This window comes from Ctenocephalides felis, unplaced genomic scaffold (genome assembly GCF_003426905.1).
Source record: "Ctenocephalides felis isolate EL2017-DRISC unplaced genomic scaffold, ASM342690v1 CF-g0.4_SCAFFOLD_03720, whole genome shotgun sequence".
In the NCBI taxonomy this organism is placed as follows: domain Eukaryota; kingdom Metazoa; phylum Arthropoda; class Insecta; order Siphonaptera; family Pulicidae; genus Ctenocephalides; species Ctenocephalides felis.
Window position 1 is genome coordinate 55,460 of NW_020539874.1, and position 26,190 is coordinate 81,649.

At 28.6% G+C, this 26,190-nt stretch overlaps 5 protein-coding genes across 5 annotated transcripts; all 5 read left to right on the plus strand.

Moving 5' to 3' along the window:
• Positions 1-1,521: 1,521 nt before the first annotated feature.
• Positions 1,522-2,745, plus strand: LOC113390979 (probable tRNA(His) guanylyltransferase). Its single transcript, XM_026626966.1, has 2 exons — positions 1,522-2,166; positions 2,278-2,745. Exons 1-2 carry the CDS (start codon positions 1,588-1,590, stop codon positions 2,581-2,583), a joined length of 885 nt encoding a protein of 294 aa, XP_026482751.1. The 5' UTR covers positions 1,522-1,587; the 3' UTR covers positions 2,584-2,745.
• A 440-nt stretch (positions 2,746-3,185) lies between these two features.
• On the plus strand, positions 3,186-11,047 carry LOC113390982 (RNA-binding protein 42-like). The gene is made up of 7 exons (XM_026626969.1): positions 3,186-3,350; positions 3,424-3,545; positions 3,741-3,862; positions 3,962-4,102; positions 4,238-4,426; positions 4,582-4,837; positions 10,944-11,047. Exons 1-7 carry the CDS (start codon positions 3,304-3,306, stop codon positions 11,045-11,047), a joined length of 981 nt encoding a protein of 326 aa, XP_026482754.1. The 5' UTR covers positions 3,186-3,303.
• A 729-nt stretch (positions 11,048-11,776) lies between these two features.
• LOC113390984 (radial spoke head 1 homolog) lies at positions 11,777-13,448 on the plus strand. The gene is made up of 5 exons (XM_026626971.1): positions 11,777-11,848; positions 12,283-12,470; positions 12,556-12,728; positions 12,844-13,076; positions 13,188-13,448. The coding sequence occupies exons 1-5, from the start codon at positions 11,777-11,779 to the stop codon at positions 13,446-13,448; spliced, it is 927 nt and encodes a 308-aa protein (XP_026482756.1).
• A 730-nt stretch (positions 13,449-14,178) lies between these two features.
• LOC113390976 (ribonucleoside-diphosphate reductase large subunit-like) lies at positions 14,179-17,231 on the plus strand. Its single transcript, XM_026626964.1, has 6 exons — positions 14,179-14,324; positions 14,404-14,492; positions 14,556-14,733; positions 14,859-15,437; positions 15,498-15,833; positions 15,983-17,231. The coding sequence occupies exons 1-6, from the start codon at positions 14,285-14,287 to the stop codon at positions 17,170-17,172; spliced, it is 2,412 nt and encodes an 803-aa protein (XP_026482749.1). The 5' UTR covers positions 14,179-14,284; the 3' UTR covers positions 17,173-17,231.
• A 475-nt stretch (positions 17,232-17,706) lies between these two features.
• LOC113390977 (UDP-N-acetylglucosamine--dolichyl-phosphate N-acetylglucosaminephosphotransferase-like) lies at positions 17,707-19,239 on the plus strand. Its single transcript, XM_026626965.1, has 5 exons — positions 17,707-17,879; positions 17,949-18,063; positions 18,133-18,346; positions 18,412-18,643; positions 18,715-19,239. Exons 1-5 carry the CDS (start codon positions 17,707-17,709, stop codon positions 19,199-19,201), a joined length of 1,221 nt encoding a protein of 406 aa, XP_026482750.1. The 3' UTR covers positions 19,202-19,239.
• The last annotated feature ends 6,951 nt before the right edge of the window (positions 19,240-26,190 follow it).

Consider the following 26,190-nt stretch of genomic DNA (forward strand, 5'->3'; position numbering starts at 1 on the left):
TTGTAGTGAACTGCTAAGTAGGACTATTGGCATAATATTTCTTTGTTTCATTGTCCTAAAAATGAATTCAAAATTTGTATCTGCATAACTGTTATTAAAGATGATTATTAAGGATAATAAATTATTCTGTGTAAATGAATTCAAATCAGAGAATGACAAAAACACGTAAATTGAAATACATTGAAAGTAATTGTTATTTTTTACTTACATGCTTAATATAAACTAGAATTAATATAAATTATAGATATAAAAATTAACATTTAAATTGGTCTTAAAACATTTTACTGTGATTGTATTTCTAATTTATAAGTAATTATTAATAATGAATTTAAATATCCTCTTATTGATATGAATTTAAGATAAAAGAACGAAAAAATTGGAAATGTTATCTACCATATTCTATAAATGGAAAATTGTTATTTAAATATTTCCTCAAAAGAAATATATCTTAAATTAGATAATAATATATAGTTTGTAAGCTTAGATTGATAAAATTTCTATTGGTCAGAATCTCAGTTAAAGTACCGCTACAATTAAAGGAATGTTAATTTCCTCATTATGACTACTATAAATAATCAAAGCTTGCAATCTAGAAAATAGTATTGTATACCTTTCACAGATTATAACGAAATTGTTATACTGAAATCTAAATCATGAATCTGAGGAAACTATAGGAAATTAAAAATATAGTAAAATTTTCTTTATTTCCATTTATACATTTATGTAATTTTACATTAATATATATCTTCATTTTATTATGTTTTATGTACATTTTTTAATGAATGATACACACACATTGACAACATCATTGTAGTTTGTACTCTGTGCATTAATATGAAATGTAGATTTTTTACTGTTGCTTTTTTTTATGAATTTACTATGTAATAAAATAATAGCTATACTCTTATAATACATACTTAGTTTTTTCCATAATTTTTGTTTTAATATATTACAGGTTGCTGAAACTGTTAGTAAAATTATTTAGATTTATAAGAACATTTTTAAGAGTTATAGATATCTTTGAATATTTGATAAAAATAAAATGGCAAAAACTTTGTTAAAAATATTCTGTGTATAGAAGATATCTTTGAATATCTATGGATTATTTTGACCAATTAAAGAGCTGCAAAATTAAGCAATTAAGCAATTAAAGAGCTGTCTCTAAATTGTGAAACCAATTGTGCTACATCTCTTTATTTTTTAAAATAGATTATATATCTGTTTAAATAATTTAAATTTGTGTAAAGTGCGGTCCTGTACTTAACTGACAGCTCAAAGACCGATAGTTCTTGCTTTTGCCACCACTCATGCGCCACTCGCGTAAACTTTTTTAATATAACAAATATAACTAATGTCATTTAAGAAATGTTTCATTAAAGAGTTACAAATTTATGTTTAAATTTTTAATCATAATTTAAAATTTTATATAGTTCTTCAGAGCGTTTACTGTGTACTTTTTTTATTTAGTTTTATTTATTTGTATCAATATTTTTAGGTTAAAAAATTACAATTATTATATTGTCTAGGAGAAAAATTGTATCAATCGTTGATTGACCAAAATAGTTGATTGTCGTTTTTTTATTTGTTATGATATTTCGCCCTGGTTGTTTTCTACAATCTAGACGATATTTTAAGTTGTTTGCAATGGCTAAAAGTAAATATGAATATGTAAAAGATTTCGAAATGGATGACCAGCTCTTAAAAAATTGCTGGATTGTTGTCAGAATAGATGGCAAAAATTTTCACAAATTTGCTGATTCTCATGATTTCAACAAACCTAATGATGAACGAGCATTGAATTTAATGAACAAAGCTGCTTTGACAGTCATGAAGGAATTTCATGATATAACAATCAGCTATGGACAAAGCGATGAATATTCTTTTATATTCAAGAAAAATACCTCATTGTACAATCGTAGAAGTGCTAAAATAATGAGTACTGTAAGTAGCCTGTTCACATCAGCGTATGTATGTAATTGGTCAAAATATTTTGGAAACCAAAATTTAAATTATCCACCAAGCTTTGATGCAAGAATAGTTTTATATCCGTCTGATCAAAATTTAAAAGATTATCTTAGTTGGAGACAAGCTGATGTACATGTTAATAATTTATATAATACTTCTTTTTGGAACCTGGTGTTAAATGGAAAGTTATCAAAAGCCAAGGTATAATCTACATTATTTTTCATTTGTTAACTACTCAATCCTTTCAGTTTTTTCTATTGATATCATACTATTTATAAACCTATTTTTATTTATATTTATTTTATATTTTAGGCAGAAGAAAGATTGCGTGGAACATTGTCTTCTGATAAAAATGAGTTGTTGTATTCTGAATTCAATATAAATTATAATAATGAACCTGTCATGTACCGTAAAGGGACAACTTTAGTTCGTAAGATAGTATATGACGATAAAGTTAATAAAGAAAGGCAAGTGATTATTCCTATACATGTTGATATGATCCATGAGAGCTTCTGGAAACAAAATTCAGAAATTTTAACTATGAAGGCACCTTTGACACTTTTTGATGAGGAAGTTAAGCATTTGCCTGATGTGGTTGCGGAGCAACTTAGAATGTAGTATGAATATTTATTTATCAATGATTCGAAATGTAAAAATTTAAATATGAAACTTTGTGATACGTAATATGTATTTTTAATTCATGATACACAATCAGCAATAATATTACTGTCAGAGTCTATCAATGTTATAATAACTGTTATTGTGCATTATACAAATACATAAGGGAATGTGCAATTTGAGCCTAAAGATCTTTTTTATTGTAAGTAAGTATTTTAATCAAGTTATTTTTCTTTTTATAAAAGGAAGCAATTCTTATATTAGAGAAATCACTTCATTTGATTACTTCAATTTGAGTTTGTTATACATATTGGGTCTAGCAATTATTTTAGGCTTTAAATTATACAATCAGTGTGTTTATGTTTAAAAATTTTGCAACAATAAGTTCGAAAATGTAAATTCTTGCATAAATTCAAATATTACCTTTTGTAACTTTCAAACGATTATTTCTATATGCATGTAATAATATAAATTTTAAAAATATTAAACAGATAATTTGTATTTTTTAGCATCATAAAGTTGGCTGCAATTGTATTATTGCCACGCTGCTGCCTTCACTCCTATTGTCTTTTTTGTCTATTTGACTCGTTTGACAGTGTCAAGTCAAGATGAATTAAGTGTGCTCAAATAGGACTTGTGTTACTATTAAACAAAACTGTTTTATTTGCAACAATTTTGTGAAACATTCAAACATTTAAACCATTAGTGTTTATATTAAAAATGGCATCAAATGATAAATTTCGGATAATGGAGGACGAAATGTCCAGGTGAGCAAAATACAACCTATAAAATCCAAGTAACTATACTTATATTATTTATGCAAAATAATGAATTTTTCAGGTTTGAAGCAGAAATTTCCGTGGAGCAATCGGCCTTGATGCATCAACAAACTATGGCTAGACCAGTTATTGGTGTTAACACATATAATCAAGTTCAACAACAACTGCAACAAATTGCACCAGGTTATTATATATTTGTTCATATTCATTGTTGGGTTAACCAATTTTAATTTCAAATCTATCATCAAAAATAGAGTATTTTAGAAAAGTCGATCTTCTAGCCAAAGACGGACTTTGTTGTTTGTTACTATATCATTTAGCTAGGGTTCTTGAAATGTGTTTTACCTTTATTGAAATGATGCTTTTATATTATTCCAGATCCAATGGTGCATCAATCAATCGGTTTCCCAATGATGTCTTCGTTCACTTCAATTGCACAACCTCCGCCTCCTATGATGTTACCAACGCAATTGCAAAGACTTATGCAGCATACAGTTGATGTATGTAATATAAAATTAATATATTAGTTTAAATAGATTTCATTTTTTAAGATTTGCATAAAATATGGGAAATTTGCATATTTTTTATTAAATTTTCAGCCTATGGAGAACATCCAAGAAACTTTAACACCATATGAACCTCCGCCTCAAGTTTATTCTGCAGAACCTGTACTAATTGCTAAACCAACAGTGCTAAGTAGTGAACCAAAGTTATATAAACCAGTCGTAGAAGAAAAAAAGGTAATTTTTGGTATTTTTTTAGACACTTAATTATTATTAACCCTATAATTGATTAGAAAAACATATGTTGGAGTTGTCAGAATTTCAGCTACACAATTGATGTATTAATAAAACTAAATCTTTTTCAATTTTCAGTCAAAAGTGGATATATCATCTATGCAAATAGACATAACAAATAGGATTAATCGAATAAAAAGTGAAAGCCATGGATCCAAGCAAGTAGCACCTACAAATGAAATGGCTGCTGTAGCAATTATGCAAGGCAAAGCCTCCTCTAGTTTACAATCTTTTGGTGATGATCGGCCAAGGAAAAAAAATAAGAAGGTAATATTTATCATATAATTTATGTTTCCAATAAATTATTATAATACATAATAATTGATACATGTTTTCTTGATTTAAAGTTATATTTAATATAATATTGTCTAACTTATTATTGTCTTGCATAAATATTAAAACATATATTTCAATACTTTTAGCTTATTCGAACAGCAGGAGGTCAAACATGGGAAGATCCATCTCTTCAAGATTGGGAAGATGATGATTTTAGAATTTTTTGTGGTGATTTAGGTAATGATGTGACTGATGAACTTTTGATACGAACATTCAACAAATATCCATCCTTTCTTAAGGCGAAGGTGATACGTGACAAAAGAACCAATAAAAGCAAAGGTTTTGGTTTTATTAGTTTCAAGGATCCTGCTGATTTCATAAAGGCAATGAAAGAAATGGATGGTGAGTAATTTTTATTTTTTATGAATGAATCTACCTGTGTTTGACTCGAGACTAATATTTCAAATACAAGTTGAGACTTGAAATGTTTACATTTAGGCATCAGCATTTAAATAATGAGTAGCTTGTAGTTTATATTTACAAAATTATACATATTCTATATCACAATCATTAAACTATGAATAATATATCATTGGTATAAACTTTTCCTAAATATCTATAATTAATACAAAAATATTATATTTTTTAAAATGCAAAATCTATATTTTATTATATGAAATTAATTAAAATCACCTATGGTACATTTGTCAATGTGAGTTTATCGTGATTATTTTAAAACAATAGTTTGTGCATGTATAATATATTTGATATTATTTTCCTGCTGATGGTCTCCATCCATAAGAAACCCACAGCTGTGGAAAATTAGAATATTTTTTTCTTTGAGTAGATTTTATTATACGTGGTAGTGGTGTGACCGTTGAATCTGTACCTATTATTTTGTGACCATTTTTTGAACTTTTTATGCGTTGCTGGTTCATGTATAAAACCGAGAACGGCATTCCGACCATACTAACGTTCCTAGACTTCATATTTTTCTCCATATTTTTATTAGTCTGTTTATAAGTTTGTGTTTTTCTTTCTTTATTTGCAAATGGGTTGGGTTGATCATTTTGGAGTTCTGCGCTAAGATCTTTGAATTCTACATTGTTTTTATAATCAGTTCTTGAATGAAATGGATGACTCGCAATGTTCACAATGAGAATAGCCAGCAACACCATACACAACAATTTATCCATTAATGTTTCTGTTCTGTAATCAGAAAGATAAATAATTTTACTGACATATTTAATTTTTAAATATCTTATTTTTATTTATTACTTTTAAAGAATATAGCTAATTTTTATTTATAACTTTTAAGGATAATAGATATATAAAAATAAAAACTACTAAAGTAAGTTATTAAATGATTATATTTTTGATAAAATATTGCTAAATTATGGTTGATTAAAACATATGCATTAATTAAATCATCATATAATCTAATACTGAATTTTTTTTGGTTAACTTAGTCTTTGCCAGACTACTTTTTTATGCAAATATACAAAAAAATGAGTAAAATCCATTCGAATATATAAGAAAATAAGTAAATTTAAGCTGTTTTTAATACTGCCTCAAATAACTTAAGACAATTTAGGATTACAAAGGGAAAAAAAGTTTAACTAAATAAGAAAAGAATCGGAATATATAAATAAACATAAAGTTTTCTTTAATTATAATAAAACTATTAATTAGATTTATTTTGTAATATTTAAAATACAAATTTATTAAGAATAAGATTTTCAACATATAATCTTACTTTTTCTCAAATCCTTGGAATTTCTGGAACAATTATGCAGAGACTTCGCAAATGTTCGCAAATTTCAAATAAAGCATAAATTTCAAAATTTTATATCAATTTTCATAATCTGTAGTCATGTTCAATCACGAATTGCGCACTATATAATTATAAACAAATTGATAATAGTGATTGTGCAGGATCATAATAAATTTATATATTACGCGATTTTTTTAAAAAAAATTTAACCCGTTGCGCTCAATTTCGATTTTGATTTGCTCTCAACTGTCGCTTTATATATACTGTAGAGTCATTTCGAATTTCAGCAGATATAACCCAGTTTTTTATGCAATAGTTGACAGAATCTGCAAAAGACTGGTAATGTTCAGAATAAACGAACTTATCGACTTTGCCCATATTTTTAAATACTTGATACATGTCTTAATCATGTTGAATAAAATTTTGTAATTTAAGATAAGTTATAGAAGAATATTTTATTTTAGTTTTTATTTAAGTTGGTTTTAGATACGGGTATCAGTTAAGCTTAATAAGCTATGAAATAATTTTTTTCTAAATTACTACCTTGTTTTCAATAGCCAAGCCTTTTTGAATTGCGTTATATTCTTAGATTTAGCATTAATACTCTAAAATCATAAACACATCAAGCTTTACATTTGTGGACAATTTATAATATTTTTATAGTACAACATTTTCAGACAAGCTACAGCATTTATGGACAATTATAATATTTTTATAATACAACAATTTCAGACAAACTACAACATTTATAGACAATTTATAAAAATTTCATAAAATATACAATATTTGTAGACATATTGCAATATTGTAAGACTATTCATTACAATGTCATACGATTTACAATTTTTTTTAAATAATTTATATCATATTTAGATACTATTTACAAAGTTTTAGTGCAATTTACAAAATTTTGATATAATTTACATTTTCAGACAATTTACAAAATTTTTGTACAGTTTAGGTTAAAACATTTTTACACAAGTTGCAATATTGTAAGATTATTTATGACAATTTACAAAATTTTAAAACAATTTACGTTTTTAGACAATTTACACAATTATAGTGCAGTTTACAACATTATAGACAATTTATAGACAAATTGTATTTTTAACGATTCTATTCATGACAATTTCATATAATTTACTAATTTTTAGATTTTTATGATATTCTTCATATAATTTACAATATTTGAGTTAAATTTATGATGATTTTTTTCATAGAAATATTGAGTCCTTAGTTTTTAATTAAATAATACTTTTTAATTATATAGAGCAACTAACTCCATATATTTCGAATAAAATTGTTTAAATAAGATTAAAATATTATATATTTATGTAAAATTTCTGATTGAATTTTTTTAATAGAATCAAAATTACGATTTTGAGCATACGTATTTATTTTTTTAATTTAAATTTTTAATAGCAATCAAAGTATTAAATAAAGCAAACATTATTTTAAAGAAAATGCATAGAAATCACTGACTTATTCATAGATTTTTTTTGTTGAATACAAGCGATGAATTGAATTCAAGGCTGAAATAAATAATACTTTAGATAGTTGAACTTAATAAAAAAAAATCTAGCACATTATTGAAGATGCCATTGGCAATGCACTTTCATAATTTGAACGAAAGTTTTGGTTCAAGTTCAGGAGAAATGGAACAAGCAAACAAACAACATTAGTCAGAGGTCTTATTTAAGTCTAAAGTTGATCCAAATTTACATCTGGAATCGTATCAAAGTTAAACTGAATATAATTTTGTTTTGGCTGAAATTTATTCATTTACAAAGCTATTTACTCCCTGCCAGCTAAATATTTGAAATTCTTGTACCAGATATTGTAAAGTCAAGGAATGACGATGCGTTTACAAATCACCACGGTCTGCGTCATATAGAAATGTGTTTTTACAAAAATAACATTATGCTTCTATAAATAATCGAATAATGTAATGATCGTTATATATATATACATATATAATTGGTTTCGGAAGCAGTGGAGATAATTTATATAAATAAATATCAAAGTATTAATGCATGGCATCGCGCCTTAAGAAAAATTGCTGGAACTTCTCGTATCGAAAATTAAAATTTAAAAAAAAACATTGTTTTGAAAAAAATGACCTTTTTGAAAAATTAGATTTTTTTTATATTGTCAACTTTTTTCAAAGCAATGCAGCTGTTTTAGAGACGAACTATCGAAGCGGATAAACATTAGTACGGAACCCATAGATCAATAAAATTTGTAGTTATTAATATTTTCATAAAATATTTGATTTGATAATGACGATTTCGACCCCCCAATGGCTTTTTTTTCTTTTTTATTATTTTTCCAAAACCGTTGGACCTGTCTGCGATTCTCCGTTCTCTCAAAAACTAAATTAGCATTTTTGGCACTTTTTGTTCTGTATCTTCGAAACGTGTGGACCTACTTTTACCAAAAACTAATCAGCTGGTCTTCCGAATGATACGAATCGAATGTTTTTCGATTATTCGAATCGGTTGATCCGTGTTCCGACGAAAATTTGTATCCGCATACATACACATACATTCATTTTTTCTAAGAGGACGTCCGATAATCACGTGATCGGTTTTTATAGGATTTTTGGACCTCCCTCCCACTTGGTGATACTTTGTGATATTTAAAATTACCCCTCCTCTCCCACTGAACATCACGTGTAGTTCTAGTTACGTAAAATTTACGAAAAATCATATTTTTTTTTGAAAATTCATATAAAAAGTAAATACACGTGATATTTTACTAGACAGCTTCCTCCACCCATGATTTTTTGTCAAACCTAAAAATCTCATGTGATTAAAGGACGCCCCCTAAGGTATACCAAAATGTACAGAAACCTATAAAACGTAAAGATATGCAAGATTTTAACTAATTGTTCAATTTTAACTTTTCCAAGGAGAAGTTTTTGACCTTTTGTGGATGTTCTCTTAATAATGGCTCAACCGATCTCAAAAATTCAAACTCGATAAGGATAAGGACTTTAAAAGGTGCTTCCACTTTGAATGGTCTACCCTAAACTTAAGCGAGTGTTAATTTTAATAGCACAAATGATTTTTGAAGCAAAGTATTAGTTAGTTTTATCATGATACGGATTTAAATTATAAGTTCTTATGCATATTTAGTTCATAATTAAAGACGTGGCGAGTGCAATTTTGCTGATCTGACAGAGTACAGTTGTCATCCAATGATATCGTTTTGATTTTGATTTCATTGACATTCTGCGCTTCCAGAAAACCATTATGGATCTATTAATAACTCTCGTTATATTAAAAATATTGAATATTATACCGTCGGGGTCGTGACACCACTAAAAATTCACTTACGACGCGACCTTTTTGAACTCTACGGGCAGTAGATCAAGAAATTCTTATAAATTAATGAATAAACTCATTCCATCTCATTCTTGATGATTCTTTTTACATAACTCGAACTCTTTTAGTCAGTTAAATCAATTTGAATTTGTTTTTGTTTTAAGGCGACTAGCCGGCGCTAAGTCGTAAAATTTTAATTGGGTTTACTATTAATCAATTTATGATTTTCTTTCGCAAAATGTTTGATAAAAATAGAGACAAACACTCGCTTATCGAAATTTTATAGTTTTGTATCTAATTCGCGTCACGTGTATCTCATTTATGAACTACATTTTATTAAAGATTGTATTATTTACAACATTTGTCTCTATAAACAACATACGTTTATTCTTAGAGATATATAAACATATATATATATATATATATATATATATATATATATATATATAATTCCTAACATAGTAGCCAACACGTCGAAATATAAATAACTATAGTTTCTAGTAGCATTTTGCAGACAAGTATAATACAATCAATAAGAATTGAGATTTAGTTTGAAGTTTCCAACGGTTTTTTTGAGCTAAAAGCTAATCAATGCGAATTCCAGTGATATCTTATATATATCATATATATTAAATTTTTTAATCGGTTAACTGCGGTTATCGAAAATTTTCGTCATGGAAATTTAGCAAAATTTTGTATATTGACGAGTATATTCGCCATGCGTTTAAAACATATCATTTCGCTATTCAACTTGAAATTTTTGAGAAAAACTAAGTATACGAGTATTCAAAAATGTATAAAATATGTGACTGTATAAAATAAGTAATTGTAAGTGGTATTTTACCTTCAGACATGTAGCATGAACTTCCCGAAATGTGGAAGCAATATACATACCAGATCAATAAAAAATAATATATTGTTATTTAAATAACGTATCTAGTATCTACTGTTTAAAATAAACCCATCTTTCTCATCCGTTGTTTTAAAAGCCCATCTTACTATGTGATTGACGAATATACTCATCATAAGCTTACTCTTAAATGAGAATGACACAGTTGTTAACTGATTAAATTAAATTAATCTAAAAATTATTTTTCAAAATATGTTAAATTTAAATCAATTATCGTTTATCTCGGTAAATGATGCACCTCTCAATTTGTTCCCAAACGAATTCTCGCCCACAAATAACCAAAAGTTCCAAAGCGCTGATTCACAATTCTGATTTTGATTCGAGGATTTAACAGAAATAACTTTAAGTTGATGAAAATATTTTTGAATGTTTATATTCGCGAATTGCGAGATAAATATGTATTTGCCGAATGTGCCAAAATAATAATCGCGGTAAATATAACAATAGTTATCTTCATTTCGGTAAAAGAATAAGTAGAACTATATATCTTTTTTCCAGGACGTTATGTGGGCAGTCGTCCCATCAAATTGAGAAAAGTTGCTGGAAAAACAGATCCCTCGATGTGGTTCGCAAAAAAGAAAAGGAAAAGCAAGCTTTGTTGAACATGCTTACCAGCAACACACGACAATTTTGAACAAAATCAATAGATTTTTATGAATTCAGGATTTAAATAGTGAGTTTTGTCTATTCATGTGGATAAATTATTGTGTGTTTCTTCTTTAAAGAGAATATTTGGAAATAATGCTAGGAAATATTTTAGTATATAAAACAATTATTATAATAAATGCTGATTTTAGAATATAATAAATGCTTATGTATTTTTTTCTTATACTTAATTCGTCTTAATCTAACAAAGTTGCGGTAAATTCAACGCTCAAAAAGAGACAACATTGTGAGTTGTCTGAAAATATAAGATGTAAACGTGTTGTTAATAAAGCAATGTTAATTAATAAAATTTCTATTAAAAAATAAGTTAATGAGTTCACCGAAAGTCAATATCTATTTTCATTTCTGCAATATAAAGTTTTACTATTTCGACTTTTTCATTTTTTTTTATTGAATTTTGGTATTATACACAATTTCAGATGTCGTAGTCAAATTAATATATTGTAATAATCTATCAAATACTGTCCTTTTTGAATTTTTTGACCCACACATTTTTAAAAATTTAATAACTTAATTGTTCTTGTTGTCATTTAAATTGTACGATTACTCGATCATATCAATGCGATCGCGAACATAATAATATAATCTAAGCAACAGGGAAAACTTCAAATTGTTTTAAGCAAACAATAGTATTGACAAATTGTTTTGGATTAGAGTGATGTAATATGTCTGACGAGGAAGAAGGAGAAAGTCCACGAAAGAATGAAGGTGAAGATGCAGACAAATATCCTTACGGGGTAAGCTCACATATTTCTATTTTTTTTTATTAATTTATTTATAAATAGAGCAATCATAATAAACAATAATTTCTGAGGTATTGTGATTGAATACACAAATGTGTACGTACAAGCACACTTAAATAATTGGGCTGAAAATTGTATTTTTATTAGAGGTCACTCACTCCATTGGGTAATTTAGTAATTCAGCTTGGATTCTTGGCCTGTTGCAGAGAAATTGACTATATTCCGCGAACATTTTCTTCTTCCAATTTGTTCTACAGTTCTTTCTGATGATTCGTCTTTTAATTTCTACTAGCTGGCGTGTGCAGTAATTTCTAATCAGGCAATCTTCTTTTAAACCTCATGGATTTAAAAGTTTGGGTTTTTAACTATTTCTTTGAAATTAACATATTATTATAATTGTTTTATGTTATAAGTCTATCCTTTTACAGGATTACGACGGAGAGCGTAACGTTTTGGGCGACAGGCACGGATTCGGATGGGCTTTACTTCCCAATGGTGATCAATATGAAGGTCAGTACCGAAAGGGCCTAAGACACGGAGAAGGACAGTATGTTTTTAAAAATGGAGCTAGATACTCTGGTGAATGGCGCAAAGGTCTCAAACACGGCATTGGAAAGTGAGCCGAATACTATTATTCTCAATTATTCTACATATAAATCTAATAAGACAAAAAACGTATTTTAAAATTATCACTTTCGTAGATTTTTATATACGGATGGATCTCGTTATGAGGGAGATTTCAAAAAGGATCTTCGCCACGGTTTTGGAGTTTATTATTATCCAAATGGCGACAACTACGAAGGATCGTGGCGCCGCAATAAACGACATGGGTTAGGAACTTACATTTACGCATTAACTCAGACAAAGTTTATGGGTAATGATTTTTAATAATAATATTACTTAATTTTGACCAAAATGATATGTAAGAATTGTTGTTTTATTCTTATTTTTTATTTTATTATATTGAGGAACAATGTTGCCTTTATCAGGAACTTGGCAATTTGGCGTAATGGAAGGTCCAGGTCAGTTAGTTCATCCTAGACATCGTTATTATGGCTCCTGGTCGCGTAACTTGCCTCGAGGGAACGGATGTTTTACTTTTGAACTTAATTGTATGCAACACGGTTATTATACTTGGATTCGAGATCCTCAATTTGATGCTGCCATATATGAACAATTGAAACAAGAAGAGCAGCAGCCTCCTCAGCAATCAAACGACGCGGTTAGATTAAACATATTTTCATTATTATCAATCAGATTTGGGCTATCAATAGTATTCCAATGAGATTTATATCTCTTCAAAATAATAGTGCTACCCTAATATATCTTTCAGGAGGAGGACCCTACTCCAACTCAGCCCAAGGGTGTTGTACCCCTATGGAGGGCAAGAGCAATCACTAAATATTCACCAGATTTGCTACCGCCGCAGGCTGTTCCACTTCCTCTTGAAGTAGAATCTCTTGATTCGCCACTCTCTGAACCATATTTGTCACAAATCGAACTTTTACATTTCGAGCCGGAATCGCCTTGTGCTAGTTCTGGGGAAAATGAAAGATTTGGAGAAGATGGAAACTATTTGAATAAAAGTGAATAAAACTAAAAGCAGAGCTTAGTTTAGATACAAATATACATGAAATAAATGTATATTTGAAGCCGCCATATGTGCAGTACAAAAGACTTCATGATATTTACAATTTTATTCTTAAAAATGAGTTCTTTAGGTATATAAATAAAAATATTGTTTCAGTAATGATCTATTTTATTAAAGTTATTGAATGTTTCAAAATATTTTTATAAAATCACGCCATAGCAGATTTTAAATTCTTTTTATAAATTAAATAACTTATGAGTTGTGGCGGACATAGCTTAGTTAGTAGCATGTCCGACTCACACTCTTTTATCTATATCTTTATATACTTTTCAATATGACTTAATTTAAATAAGATGTTATACTTTGTATAAAAATGTATTTGATTGTTTCCTTGATTTATAATAATGTTTTTCTATTAGATTTAATGAAAAATATCGTTTTATAAAAATTATATTACGAACTTTATTTCATTCAGTTGTACTGAAACAATAGTATTATATATTTATCATAATATGATAATTATCATTTTACTCATTTATTAGAAAAGAAACAGGAAGCAATAACGAACAATAACGAACCGAAGAAAGCGCTTACGTGTTACCAACAAAATTATTCGAAATTTATTCATACACAATGAGCTTGCTAATAGGTGATACGGGTGATACCAACATTCGAATTTATATTGTTTGCGCGCCAAAAGCGCACAGCATTTTTTGTAACTTCGTAACCAAGTTGTGTTTTGTCTAGAATCGTAATTTTAATGTCATCGGGCATTTAGTGTTTTGAAGTATCGTGGCATAAAGCAGATTTAAGTTAATCTGCTTCATTCAATACACAACATGGTAGGGAAACCCAACAAGATGTATGTTTTTAAGCGAGGTATGTTTTATAAATCTGTTCTTGCATCATCTATATAAATTATTTATCCTTTATTTTTTTTCAATTTGTAATATTTTAGATGGCCGCAAGGAAGAAATTCATTTTGATAAAATCACTTCAAGGATTCAAAAGCTATGTTACGGATTGAACATGGATTTTGTAGACCCTGTATGATTTCTGATTTATATAAATTGTAATATGAAAATAAACACTAATGTTTCTATGCCTTAGGTCTCAATAACATTAAAAGTCATAAATGGATTATATACTGGAGTTACAACTCAAGAACTTGATAATCTGGCCGCAGAAACTGCTGCTACCATGACAACAAATCATGCTGATTATGCCGTTCTTGCAGCACGAATAGCTGTTTCAAACTTGCACAAAGAAACAAAGAAACAATTTTCAGGTTAGCATCAGATATAGTGCATGTTTACATTAGTTTTAGTTTCCTACAGAACATTGTTAATACACTATGCAGAAACCTTATGAAATTATGTCGATTTTTTTTAACTTTTATAAAAATATTTGTAGATGTCATGGATGATTTGTACAATATGACTAATGAGTATACTAAAAAGAGGTCACCAATGATATCAGATTTTCATCATAAAATAATAATGGATAATGCAGATCGCATTAACTCTGCTATTATTTATGATAGAGATTTCAGTTACAATTACTTTGGTTTCAAGACATTGGAGCGTTCTTATTTATTAAAAATTAATGGAAAAGTAGTTGAACGACCACAACATATGCTAATGCGTGTAGCTATTGGAATCCATGGCGAAAACATTGATGCAGCAATAGATACCTATAACTTATTATCTGAAAAATATTTTACTCATGCCAGTCCAACATTATTTGCTGCTGCTACGCCGAGATCTCAATTATCAAGTTGTTTTCTACTTGCTATGCAAGAAGATAGTATTGAAGGGATTTATGATACTTTAAAACAATGTGCTCTTATATCGAAATCTGCTGGCGGCATTGGAGTACACGTTCATTGCATTCGTGGAAAAAGCACTTACATTGCAGGAACCAATGGAATTTCTAATGGGCTTGTTCCTATGCTCCGTGTTTTCAACAATACTGCCAGATATGTAGATCAAGGTATTTTTTAAAAAACAACAAAATTGCAGATCTATAAAACTAAATCTTTATAATGTGTAGGTGGAAATAAACGTCCAGGCGCCTTTGCTATTTATTTAGAACCGTGGCATTCAGACATATTTGAATTTTTGGATCTAAAAAAAAATACTGGTAAAGAAGAAGTTCGTGCAAGAGATTTATTTTATGCTTTGTGGATTCCTGATTTATTCATGGAACGAGTTGAAGCAAATGGAGATTGGTGTTTGATGTGCCCTCATGAATCACCAGGCTTAAGTGACTGTTGGGGGGATGAGTTCAAAAGTTTATATGAGAAATATGAGAAGGAAGGAAGATATAAAAATAAAGTTAAAGCACAACAACTATGGTTTGCTATAATAGAATCACAAGTTGAAACAGGTAACTTATTATTCAATACAGTTTTTTATTGCAGTGTTTCTTTCTTTGTATAATTATTCACTATGTACTAAAAAATATTGAGGATGAGGATAAATGACATGCATGCTGTAAATATTTATACAAGTACTGATGAAACTTTATATTTCTAGGGACACCTTATATGCTGTATAAAGATGCATGCAATCGCAAAAGTAATCAACAAAACTTGGGAACAATTAAATCAAGCAACTTATGTACTGAAATAGTTGAGTACACATCTAAAGATGAAATTGCAGTTTGTAATTTAGCTTCTATAGCAGTTAATATGTTTGTGAAATCTGATAAGACATATGATTTTGATAAGTTGAAGTATGTCACAAAAGTAGTGACAAAGAATTTAAACAAGATCATAGATGTCAATTATTATCCGGTACCTGAAGCCAAAAATTCTAACATGAGGCATCGTCCAATTGGAATTGGAGTGCAAGGTTTGGCTGATGCATTTATTTTAATGAGATATCCATTTGAAAGCGAAGAAGCGCAAATGTTGAATAAACAGATATTTGAGACATTATATTTTGGAGCTTTGGAAGCAAGCTGTGAAATTGCTGAACAAGATGGACCTTATAGTACTTATGAAGGCTGCCCAGTAAGCAAAGGAATTCTACAATATGATATGTGGGGTGTAACCCCAACTAGTTTATGGGATTGGTCTCAATTAAAAGAAAAGATATCGAAACATGGTATTAGAAATTCTTTACTTCTAGCACCTATGCCTACTGCTTCTACTGCCCAAATATTAGGAAATAATGAATCCTTTGAACCATATACATCAAATGTATACAATAGACGTGTATTATCTGGTGAGTTTCAAGTTGTCAATCATCATTTACTGCGAGATCTTACTGAATGTGATTTGTGGGATGACGACATGAAGAACAAAATTATTGGCGCAAATGGTTCAATTCAACAAATTGAATCTATTCCAAAAAATATACGAGATCTATATAAGACAGTTTGGGAAATCTCTAATAAAGTTTTGATCAATATGGCTGCTGATCGAGGTGCTTTCATAGATCAAAGTCAGTCATTTAATATACATGTTGCTGAACCAAACTATGGTAAACTAACTTCAATACATTTCTATGGTTGGAAAAAGGGACTTAAAACGGGCATGTATTATTTGCGGACTAAACCAGCAGCACAAGCTATACAATTTACAGTTGATAAGAGAAAGTTGGACAATAAAGTTCCTAATGGTAAAGTTGAATCAATAGAAAATGGTGTGAATGATCTAAGAATGGCTGAGATGGTTTGCTCACTTCAAAATAAAGACGAATGCATGATGTGCGGTTCATGAATTAATTTTATCGCATAATAATTAGGTTAATATTTTCTCACGCTTATCTTGTATTTTATATCTATTCTATGAATAAACAATTATCAAATTTGTTCCAAAACATTGTGGTTCAAATTATTTGACTAACACCATTGCTAAATCAGTGCGAAGTATCTGGAATTTGAGTTCAGCTTCGAACAAGGAATTCAGTAAGTATTAAAAAACCAATATGATTCTTAAAAACTTATTTATTGTCTTAACAAAAGCGATTAACGATTAGATATATTGTAAATAATTAATAGGAATAGGGGATGTCATGTTGATCATTATGCTTACTTATCTATGATTTTGATGTCGTTAGCACAAAGTGATATTTCGTTTTCAAAAATGTACTACTTTCATGTTGGCAAAATAAATATCGTATTTGCCGTTTCAGCCAATCAGAGATTCCTAAAGTAACATCTGGCAATACTAACCTGTTGTCATTTTTGTAGCTGTATCAAAATATAAAAACATGTAAATTATGTGTAAATTTTACTTTTTTATTTATCTTTGATGAATGTGACTATTGAGTTAATAATCACTAAAATGTTTCCTTTAGTTATATGTTTTTTTATGTCCTTAATGGCTTACCATGTTACGTATAGAATAATTCCTAAAATCAAAGATATGTTTATCAAATCTAATCTTTATGGAATTGATTTGAACAAAGTTAGTTCTCAAAAAATGTAAGTACAATATGTTTTTGAATGTAATTTTGGAAAATGTTTTTCTTATAAATATAATTGTTTTTACAGTCCTGAAGCAATGGGTGCAGTTTCTGGGTGCATCTTTTTAATAACTCTATTTTTATTTATTCCTGTTCCATTCACCAGCAACATATTGGATAAATCTAGTTTTCCACATCACGAAGTAGATAGTTTCAAGCAAGTTATATATACTTTTATACTACAGAAATTTTCACATGTCAATTAATTTTAGTTTGTTGAACTTATTGCTGCATTACTCTCGATCTGTTGTATGTTGTTATTGGGATTTGCAGATGATGTTCTAGACTTGCGATGGCGGCATAAATTGCTTCTTCCCACTATAGCTTCATTACCATTGTTGATGGTTTATTATGTCAATTTTAATTCTACAACAATCTTAATTCCAAAACCATTTCGAGAAATATTTGGTTTGAGTATTAATTTAGGTATTTTGAGTATTTTATATTATATCACCTTCATAAATATTTATATGTAATGATATTTTTGGTAGGTTCATTATACTACATTTTTATGGGAATGCTAGCAGTCTTTTGTACCAATGCAATTAATATTCTTGCCGGTGTAAATGGTTTAGAGGCAGGTCAAAGTGTTATAATAGCACTATCTATAATAATATTTAATATTATTGAATTAGGTGGGGAGTTGTGGAAGACCCACATGTTTTCATTGTATTTTATGATTCCATACATTGCTACAACCATGGCCTTACTGCGACATAATTGGTATTTATCATATTTTAATTAAATGAAGTGAAACAAAATGTTTAGAAATAATACATTGATTTAATTTGTAGGTATCCTTCGGATGTATTTGTTGGAGATACGTTCTGCTATCTTTCTGGTATGACTTTTGCCGTTGTGGGCATATTGGGTCATTTTAGTAAAACAGTTTTACTGTTTTTCATACCACAGATTTTAAATTTTTTATATTCTATACCTCAATTGTTTCATTTAATTCCTTGCCCCAGGCATAGAATTCCCAAATTAAATGAGAATTCCAATAAACTAGAAATCAGCATAACTGTATTCAAGCTTTCTGAACTAAGTAATTTTTCCTATTATGTGATCACTGCATATAAATTTTTTAAAATTATAGACTGGGATGAGAAGCATGATTACGTTGTTACAAATAATCTAACTTTGATAAATTATCTGCTACGAATTTTTGGCCCAATGCATGAACCTAAGTTGACTTCTATATTGCTATTCTTACAAGTAATTTGTTCATTGATTGCTTTTACAATTCGATATCCTTTAGCTTCTTTATTTTATGAAATTTGAGAGATTTAGATAAATCTAGTCATGCGAAAATTCTGTTTAAAAAAACTTTTGATAAAGCTGTGAAATATTTTTAATGTTTAATTTAAATATGTATATTATATTACTATTATAAATTAAATTGTATATTTATATTATACTTCTATTTGTGTATATATATATTCAGATCTGAATAAATATTTTTGTGCTAGATTACGACAGTTCACAATGAATTGTGTAATAAATTTGATTGATATGAATTGATGTGAATCATTTGGGTTCAAATAACCGATTATTAAAATTTATTATTTTGCCCGGTCTTTCTCTCTGAATGTAAATTATCGAATTAATAAGTTATTATCAAATTAGGTAATTTGGCTAATAGTATACAATTTGTATTAAACGAGCTGAAAGTTTAAGAAAGATATGTTAAGATGACGAATATGTGCCCTTAAGGCAAATTACTGGAACATCCCGTACTGAAAATTACCTTATATAAGGAGCTTTAAATTTTTTTGAATAATGAAAAAAATGACTTTAAAAACCTTTTTTTTTTGTATTTTGAATTTTTTTTGAAAACTATGAACTCTTCAAAGTTGCGCAGCGTTGCTGTTTCAGACCATTTATCGAAACGGCTGGACCTACCTGTGCACGTCTCCCCATCAATACAAATGTAATATTTTTTTAATTTTTGAAGTCGATTTCGAGAACACGAATCAACCGATTTGAGTGATTCAAAAAACATTCGATTCCTATTGATAGGGAGACGTGCTGATTAGTTATTGGCCAAGGCAGGTCCAACTGTTTCGAAGAGACGGGTCAAAATCGCAAAAATGATAATTCTGTTTTTGAGAAAAGGAGCGTCCAATTTCATGCAAAAAAAATTACATTGACAAAATGAAGAACAGCATATCTTTGATAATTTGAATCATATAAAACGACCAAAACTTTATTAAAAACCATGGATATATAAATTTAGCTTGTGTATTATAATATTTGAGTCAAGCGTGTAAACAAAAAAAAAGTTGTAATGAATTGGACGCGCTTTTACAAAATGATTAGGTGCGTTTTGGGTTTCATTTTTCTTACGTGTGATATATTAAAACCATTTGTTGGAATTCTATTAAAGTTATTATCAAACATGATGTTTGATAAAGTTATTATCAAACATAACGAGATACTATTCTGAGTGCCAACTCATCGGGAAATAATGGTATGGTTGCCTCTAGGGAATGCAAACTGGTATACCCGGTATATAACCGCCCGATTTTTTGGCGGTATTTTTACTGGTATTTATCCCAAAAATACCGGTATTTTCGGTATTTTTACATAAGCGCTATTTGATACACAATACACTAAAGTTTAAAATCTCTGAACAAATTTATCTTTAAATTCCATAATCTCAACTCGTCATTAAACTGAATATTTATTGCTTTACTAAGGGCTTCATATCGTGTTACAATAAATAGAATTGAACTGATAGATTATGATGTTTGTTTCATCTTTTGTAAAAATGTAACGATTTTTTAAGTGATATTTGCGCCAAAATATTTTATATCATACCCTTATTTTTTCTAACTTTATACATAATAATTATGATAATTATTAAATATTTTTGGTTCTTATTACAATTATAAAATATTATTTTTCGACAACGTTTCGAAGTTTGAAAATACTATAGAAGCATCACATTGTTTTAAATAACAGTACTCAATTATCGTTGATTAGATAATTGTCGTTATCTCGACAAAGTATCCGATCTTAAATTATATATTTGTAGAAAAATTATTTTTTTAAACGGACCGGATACAGACAATACAGTTTATTATAATAATGTAATATGATCTTTTATGAGTTTTTGGTCCATCTTACTCATAAGTTTGTTTTCGTGAAAAGTACTCAACATACTCGATAGTGATAATGAATTAATTAAATTGGATATACTTTTGTTAAATTATTATTTAAAAAAATAAACTTATTGTTTTAATTGTTTAGTTGAATATAGTTGTAGTTGTATAGACATTTGTTTATATTTGTACTAGTAACTTTTAATTTTGTTTACGTTTGTTTAAGATAATAAAAATACCGGTAATTTACCGGTATTCCGGTTTTAAAATGAAAAATTACCGAAATACCGGTATTGAAATTTTCCATCGGAATTGCATTCCTTAGTTGCCTCTGTCTTCTCCCGGTGTCTTAAATATTATTAATTACTTAAACAAAAAGCAATCTTGACCAAAAATTAATTAGCTCGATGTGTTTTTATAATATCCCATAAAATCAATTTTATAATAAATGATTTTTAAAAACAAACAAAATATTTGTATCATATCAAAGTGGCGTTTCATTTTATTGCATTTTTAGTCTGTAGTTTCTTTGACCTCGGTTTTTTATAACCACATTTTACTACAAGTAATTTAAATTTATTATTACCTAATAAAATTGTCTGCAGATCGGTATATAATGTTTAATGACTTTACAAACAAAATTAAACAATGAAGTTTAGTGAAATTTATTTAGGTATGCAAAAAGTAGGTACTGATAATATTACATTGCAAAGTCTAAACAATCTTTTAACAAATTGTATTCTATCAGTTACAAGTCAAAAAACGCATTTTTGTGGACTAATATGTAATAACATATTAAAATTTTATCAATTACTAATATGTAATAACATATTAAAATTTTATCAATTACTTTAGATAAATAACGCAAATTTGACAAAGAGTTCCTTTAAATTTTGATTGTAATTTTACGTTGCACTTTGCCGACAGACAGAAGCTCATACAACATAATAATGGCGGAGGTTCTTTCGGAAGCCGGTCGGTCATTATGCAATACTGCGTACAGAGAAGGACAACTATATCGTGTGCGAGTGCGCTCGAGTACTATTTCGCACTCTATTCCACGCATAGGATTACTGAGCAGAACAAGGACAGAGATATAGGCCACGCCTCGAGTGGGGATAGGCCACGCCTATCCCGTCTCGAGTGCACTTGGCCAGCGACATAATTTCATTTCCATTTCGGCTGCGGCGTTGGACAGAAGGGTCTCGGTGAAGTGGACGTAGTTGATCGGCTTGTTGCGTAAGTTCGGCATCGTTTCGAATTGAATTCAGTTTAGTTTAGTTGCGATCGTTGTCTTTAAAAATACTATAATAATTTCAAGTGTTAGTAATTGACTTCCTTGTCGAGTGCTTTTGTTCAAGTTTTTATTTTTTTTAAATTTCGGAATGTAGTTCAGTATGTTTAGTTAGTGTAGTGATTTGCGTGTCGAAGTGATTTCTGCGTTTTCTGCATATTGAGGTAACTATGAATTTATATCGAAATGCAATATTTTTATTCAACAATAAAATCATTTCACGCGTATCTAATGATAATGATTTTTATTGCAGTTACAACAATTTGGTAGTCCAGACGACATGTTGCAGTCCATTTCACAGGAGAAATTAAAATTGATGCAGTCCAATTTACATGAGGAATTGAACCTGATGCAGCACAGTTTACAAGAGAAAAGGTCAGTGGTACATATTTCTTGCATTAATTTCAAGGTTTTCAAGTTGATTTCGTGGGTACCGAATTTTCCGTAATACGTAGAACTTGTAGGTTTATTTTTAGTTTTGATCATTTTGGCTTTCCTTATACGAAATGAATTAATTGCGTGGACGCAGTTACTGCGGCGTCCGAGTACATTTTGATTATATCACTAGAATTTTCTGAAATATTTCAAATCATCCATCCATTTAAACTTTAAAATATTAGTTTAGGCTTTTCATTATACAAAATAAATTGATTGCGTGGACGCAGTTACTGCGGCTTCCGAGTACATTTTGATTTATATATCACTAGAATTTTCTGAAATATTTGAAATCATCCATCCATTTCAACTTTAAAATATTCGTTTAGGCTTTTCATTATACAAAATGAATTGATTGCGTGGACGCAGTTACTGTGGCTTCCGAGTACATTTGATTTATAAATCACTAGAATTTTCTGAAATATTTCAAATCATCCATCCATTAAACTTTAAAATATTAGTTTAGGCTTTTCATTATACAAATAAATTGATTGCGTGGACGCAGTTACTGCGGCTTCCGAGTACATTTTGATTTATATATCACTAGAATTTTCTGAAATATTTGAAATCATCCATCCATTAACTTTAAAATATTAGTTTAGGCTTTTCATTATACAAAATGAATTGATTGCGTGGACGCAGTTACTGCGGCTTCCGAGTACATTTTGATTTATATATCACTAGAATTTTCTGAAATATTTCAAATCATCCATCCATTTAAACTTTAAAATATTAGTTTAGGCTTTTCATTATACAAAATGAATTGATTGCGTGGACGCAGTTACTGCGGCTTCCGAGTACATTTTGATTTATATATCACTAGAATTTTCTGAAATATTTCAAATCATCCATCCATTTAAACTTCAAAATATTAGTTTAGGCTTTTCATTATACAAAATGAATTGATTGCGTGGACGCAGTTACTGCCGCTTCCGAGTACATTTTGATTTATATATCACTAGAATTTTCTGAAATATTTCAAATTATCGATCCATTTAAACTTTAAAATATTAGTTTAGGCTTTTCATTATACAAAATGAATTGATTGCGTGGACGCAGTTACTGCCGCTTCCGAGTACATTTTGATTTATATATCACTAGAATTTTCTGAAATATTTGAAATCATCCATCCATTTGAACTTTCAAATATTAGTTTAAAGTAGACTGAGTTGCTTAATAGATTTGACTGCTAATAGTTTTGTCTTGCGAAACAATTACAAATAATTTTTCAAGTTGTTTTTTAAACATTTGCGCTTGGATTTGTAGCATTATAGAAGATGACGTAGTCTTTTCTTGTTTTGTTAAATAAATTCAGTGTTTTATATTATACTTTTGGGTCCATTAGAATGATTCCTTTTAACTACGTAGAAAACCAAAATGATAATGGAATTTTTGCAATTGAACTACGTGCCCTCGCGCGATATCATTATAGGTAGATGTTTTGTTAGCTCCTATTCAAATAAGATTCTCACATTCAATTATATAACAATAATTGAAACTGTATTCAGTACAGTCGATAGCGTTGAAATCTCATCATAATTTATTCGAATGTTGATTTTTTTGTAACAAATGCACTGCGCTAAATTTTTATTTTTATTTTTATCTCTGTCAGATTTATAAACCATTTTGTTCACTAGAGACTTGTGTTCAATAAATTGCGACATTTTCATTTTGCGTGTTATTGCTAGTAAAATTATGAAATTAGAATTAGAAACTTAGAATTTTATATTCTAAATTACAGTAGATACTTGAATTTTTTGTTTAGTAAAGTATCAAATTTATACAAGTAATTGGGCAATCGATGAGATAAGACTGCATAAATTTGTATTGTATTGTATTGAATTAAAATATTCGAATATTCGGTTTTTAATCTTTAAACAGTTATAAGGTAGTCAAAACCATTATTTAATATAATTGATTAATCAAAACTTCAACAAATGATATAGGGTTTTCAGTTTTATATTTGATCTACAGATTATATGTACGTAATTAGTTTAGAAATTTTTCATAATTACAAATATGTATTTTCATGTAAATACATTTGAATATCAACAAATTAATCGAAAGGATTACGCTTTTTGCATTGTGAATTCAAATTTAAAACTATTAAAGTATACTAAATAGTACTTATATAACCAGTTGTAATTAAATATATAATTAAATCCAATATTAATTGCTAATTACTAAGTCAATAGCTTGACTAAATAAATATTTTACAAAAATTAAGTTAGTCATGTTGTGTAGAAAATATCTGCGTATATTTCAGCATTTTATAATTAACTCAATCGCTATTTTATTACTTTAATGCGATATTTTTCTACTTTTGTCTGTTAAGGACCTATATATATGCATTTGCTGTAATGTTTTACGAAACTTCACTTTAAATGCAGAATATTTGAAATGTTACATAATTCCATATCTATAGACAGGGCCGGATTTAGAAATTTGGCGCCCTGGGGCACTGACAAAAATGCCGCCTCATCCCTGACATTTTACTTAAATAGTTTTTATATATCTTTTTTTATTTTAAATTAAAATAACTATTTGATTGCAGAAAATTTATTACGCATTACATACTATGAATAGTGGTGCCTTATGGCAAAGGGCTGTAACTTCCCGTATCGAAAATTGAAATTAAAAAAAGTTTTTTTTTTTGAAAACTGAAAAATATGATATATTTTAAAAATTTTGAACTTTTTTGAAAGCAATCGCGCTCCTTCAGCTGCGTAGACACAAAATACAGAAGCGTGTAAGCGCGATAAAAAATGTTACAGAACCCATAGAAAGGTATACAAAATTTACACTTATCATTAAAATATCTGATAATTTGATGTGCATATGTCTAATAATCACTTTTGATCGCCAAATGCTTTTTTTCCATTTTTTTTTATTGGATCGCTGAAACCGCTAGATGTGTCTCCCACAAATTTGAGCAGTTCTTTATTTCGTCAATACATGTACATTTTTATGATATTTAATGATATTTTTGGAATTCTGGCCCGAATTTTCGAAACAATTGAAACTGCCTTGGCCAATAATTAAGCAACATGTCTTCTTATCAATTGGAATCGAATCATTCAAATCTGTTGATTCGTGTTCTCGAAATCGACTTGAATAATTAAAAAAATATTAGATTTGTATTGATGGCGAGACGTTCTGATTAGTTTTTGGCACAGGAAGGTCCAGCAGTTTCGAAAAATGGTAATTAAGTTTCGATATTTCGTCTCTGAAACAGCTATGCAGCGCGATTGCTTTGAAAAAAGTTCATAATTTTCAAAAAAATCAAAATATAAAAAAGTTTAATAAATAATAATAATTCAATAAAATAATAAATTTTATTAATCGGTTATTTGAACCCAAGTTTTGCATTGCAATCGTATTATGATTTAATTTTTTTTCTAGAAATAAAAAATGTTAAAACATTCAGTTAACTACAT

Excerpts from the sequence above, each read along its gene's own strand:
- LOC113390982 (XM_026626969.1), top strand. The coding sequence starts at position 3,304 with ATGGCATCAAATGATAAATTTCGGATAATGGAGGACGAAATGTCCAG. Across the intron at positions 4,103-4,237 it reads CAGTCGTAGAAGAAAAAAAG|TCAAAAGTGGATATATCATC; the intron begins GTAATTTTTGGT and ends TTCAATTTTCAG. Across the intron at positions 4,838-10,943 it reads GGCAATGAAAGAAATGGATG|GACGTTATGTGGGCAGTCGT; the intron begins GTGAGTAATTTT and ends TCTTTTTTCCAG.
- LOC113390977 (XM_026626965.1), top strand. The coding sequence starts at position 17,707 with ATGAATGTGACTATTGAGTTAATAATCACTAAAATGTTTCCTTTAGTT. Across the intron at positions 18,064-18,132 it reads CTAGTTTTCCACATCACGAA|TTTGTTGAACTTATTGCTGC; the intron begins GTAGATAGTTTC and ends AATTAATTTTAG. Across the intron at positions 18,347-18,411 it reads TGGTTTGAGTATTAATTTAG|GTTCATTATACTACATTTTT; the intron begins GTATTTTGAGTA and ends TATTTTTGGTAG.
- LOC113390979 (XM_026626966.1), top strand. The coding sequence starts at position 1,588 with ATGATATTTCGCCCTGGTTGTTTTCTACAATCTAGACGATATTTTAAG. Across the intron at positions 2,167-2,277 it reads GAAAGTTATCAAAAGCCAAG|GCAGAAGAAAGATTGCGTGG; the intron begins GTATAATCTACA and ends TTTATATTTTAG.
- LOC113390976 (XM_026626964.1), top strand. The coding sequence starts at position 14,285 with ATGGTAGGGAAACCCAACAAGATGTATGTTTTTAAGCGAG. Across the intron at positions 14,493-14,555 it reads ACATGGATTTTGTAGACCCT|GTCTCAATAACATTAAAAGT; the intron begins GTATGATTTCTG and ends TCTATGCCTTAG. Across the intron at positions 14,734-14,858 it reads AACAAAGAAACAATTTTCAG|ATGTCATGGATGATTTGTAC; the intron begins GTTAGCATCAGA and ends AAATATTTGTAG.
- LOC113390984 (XM_026626971.1), top strand. The coding sequence starts at position 11,777 with ATGTCTGACGAGGAAGAAGGAGAAAGTCCACGAAAGAATGAAGGTGAA. Across the intron at positions 11,849-12,282 it reads CAGACAAATATCCTTACGGG|GATTACGACGGAGAGCGTAA; the intron begins GTAAGCTCACAT and ends ATCCTTTTACAG. Across the intron at positions 13,077-13,187 it reads CTCAGCAATCAAACGACGCG|GAGGAGGACCCTACTCCAAC; the intron begins GTTAGATTAAAC and ends TATATCTTTCAG.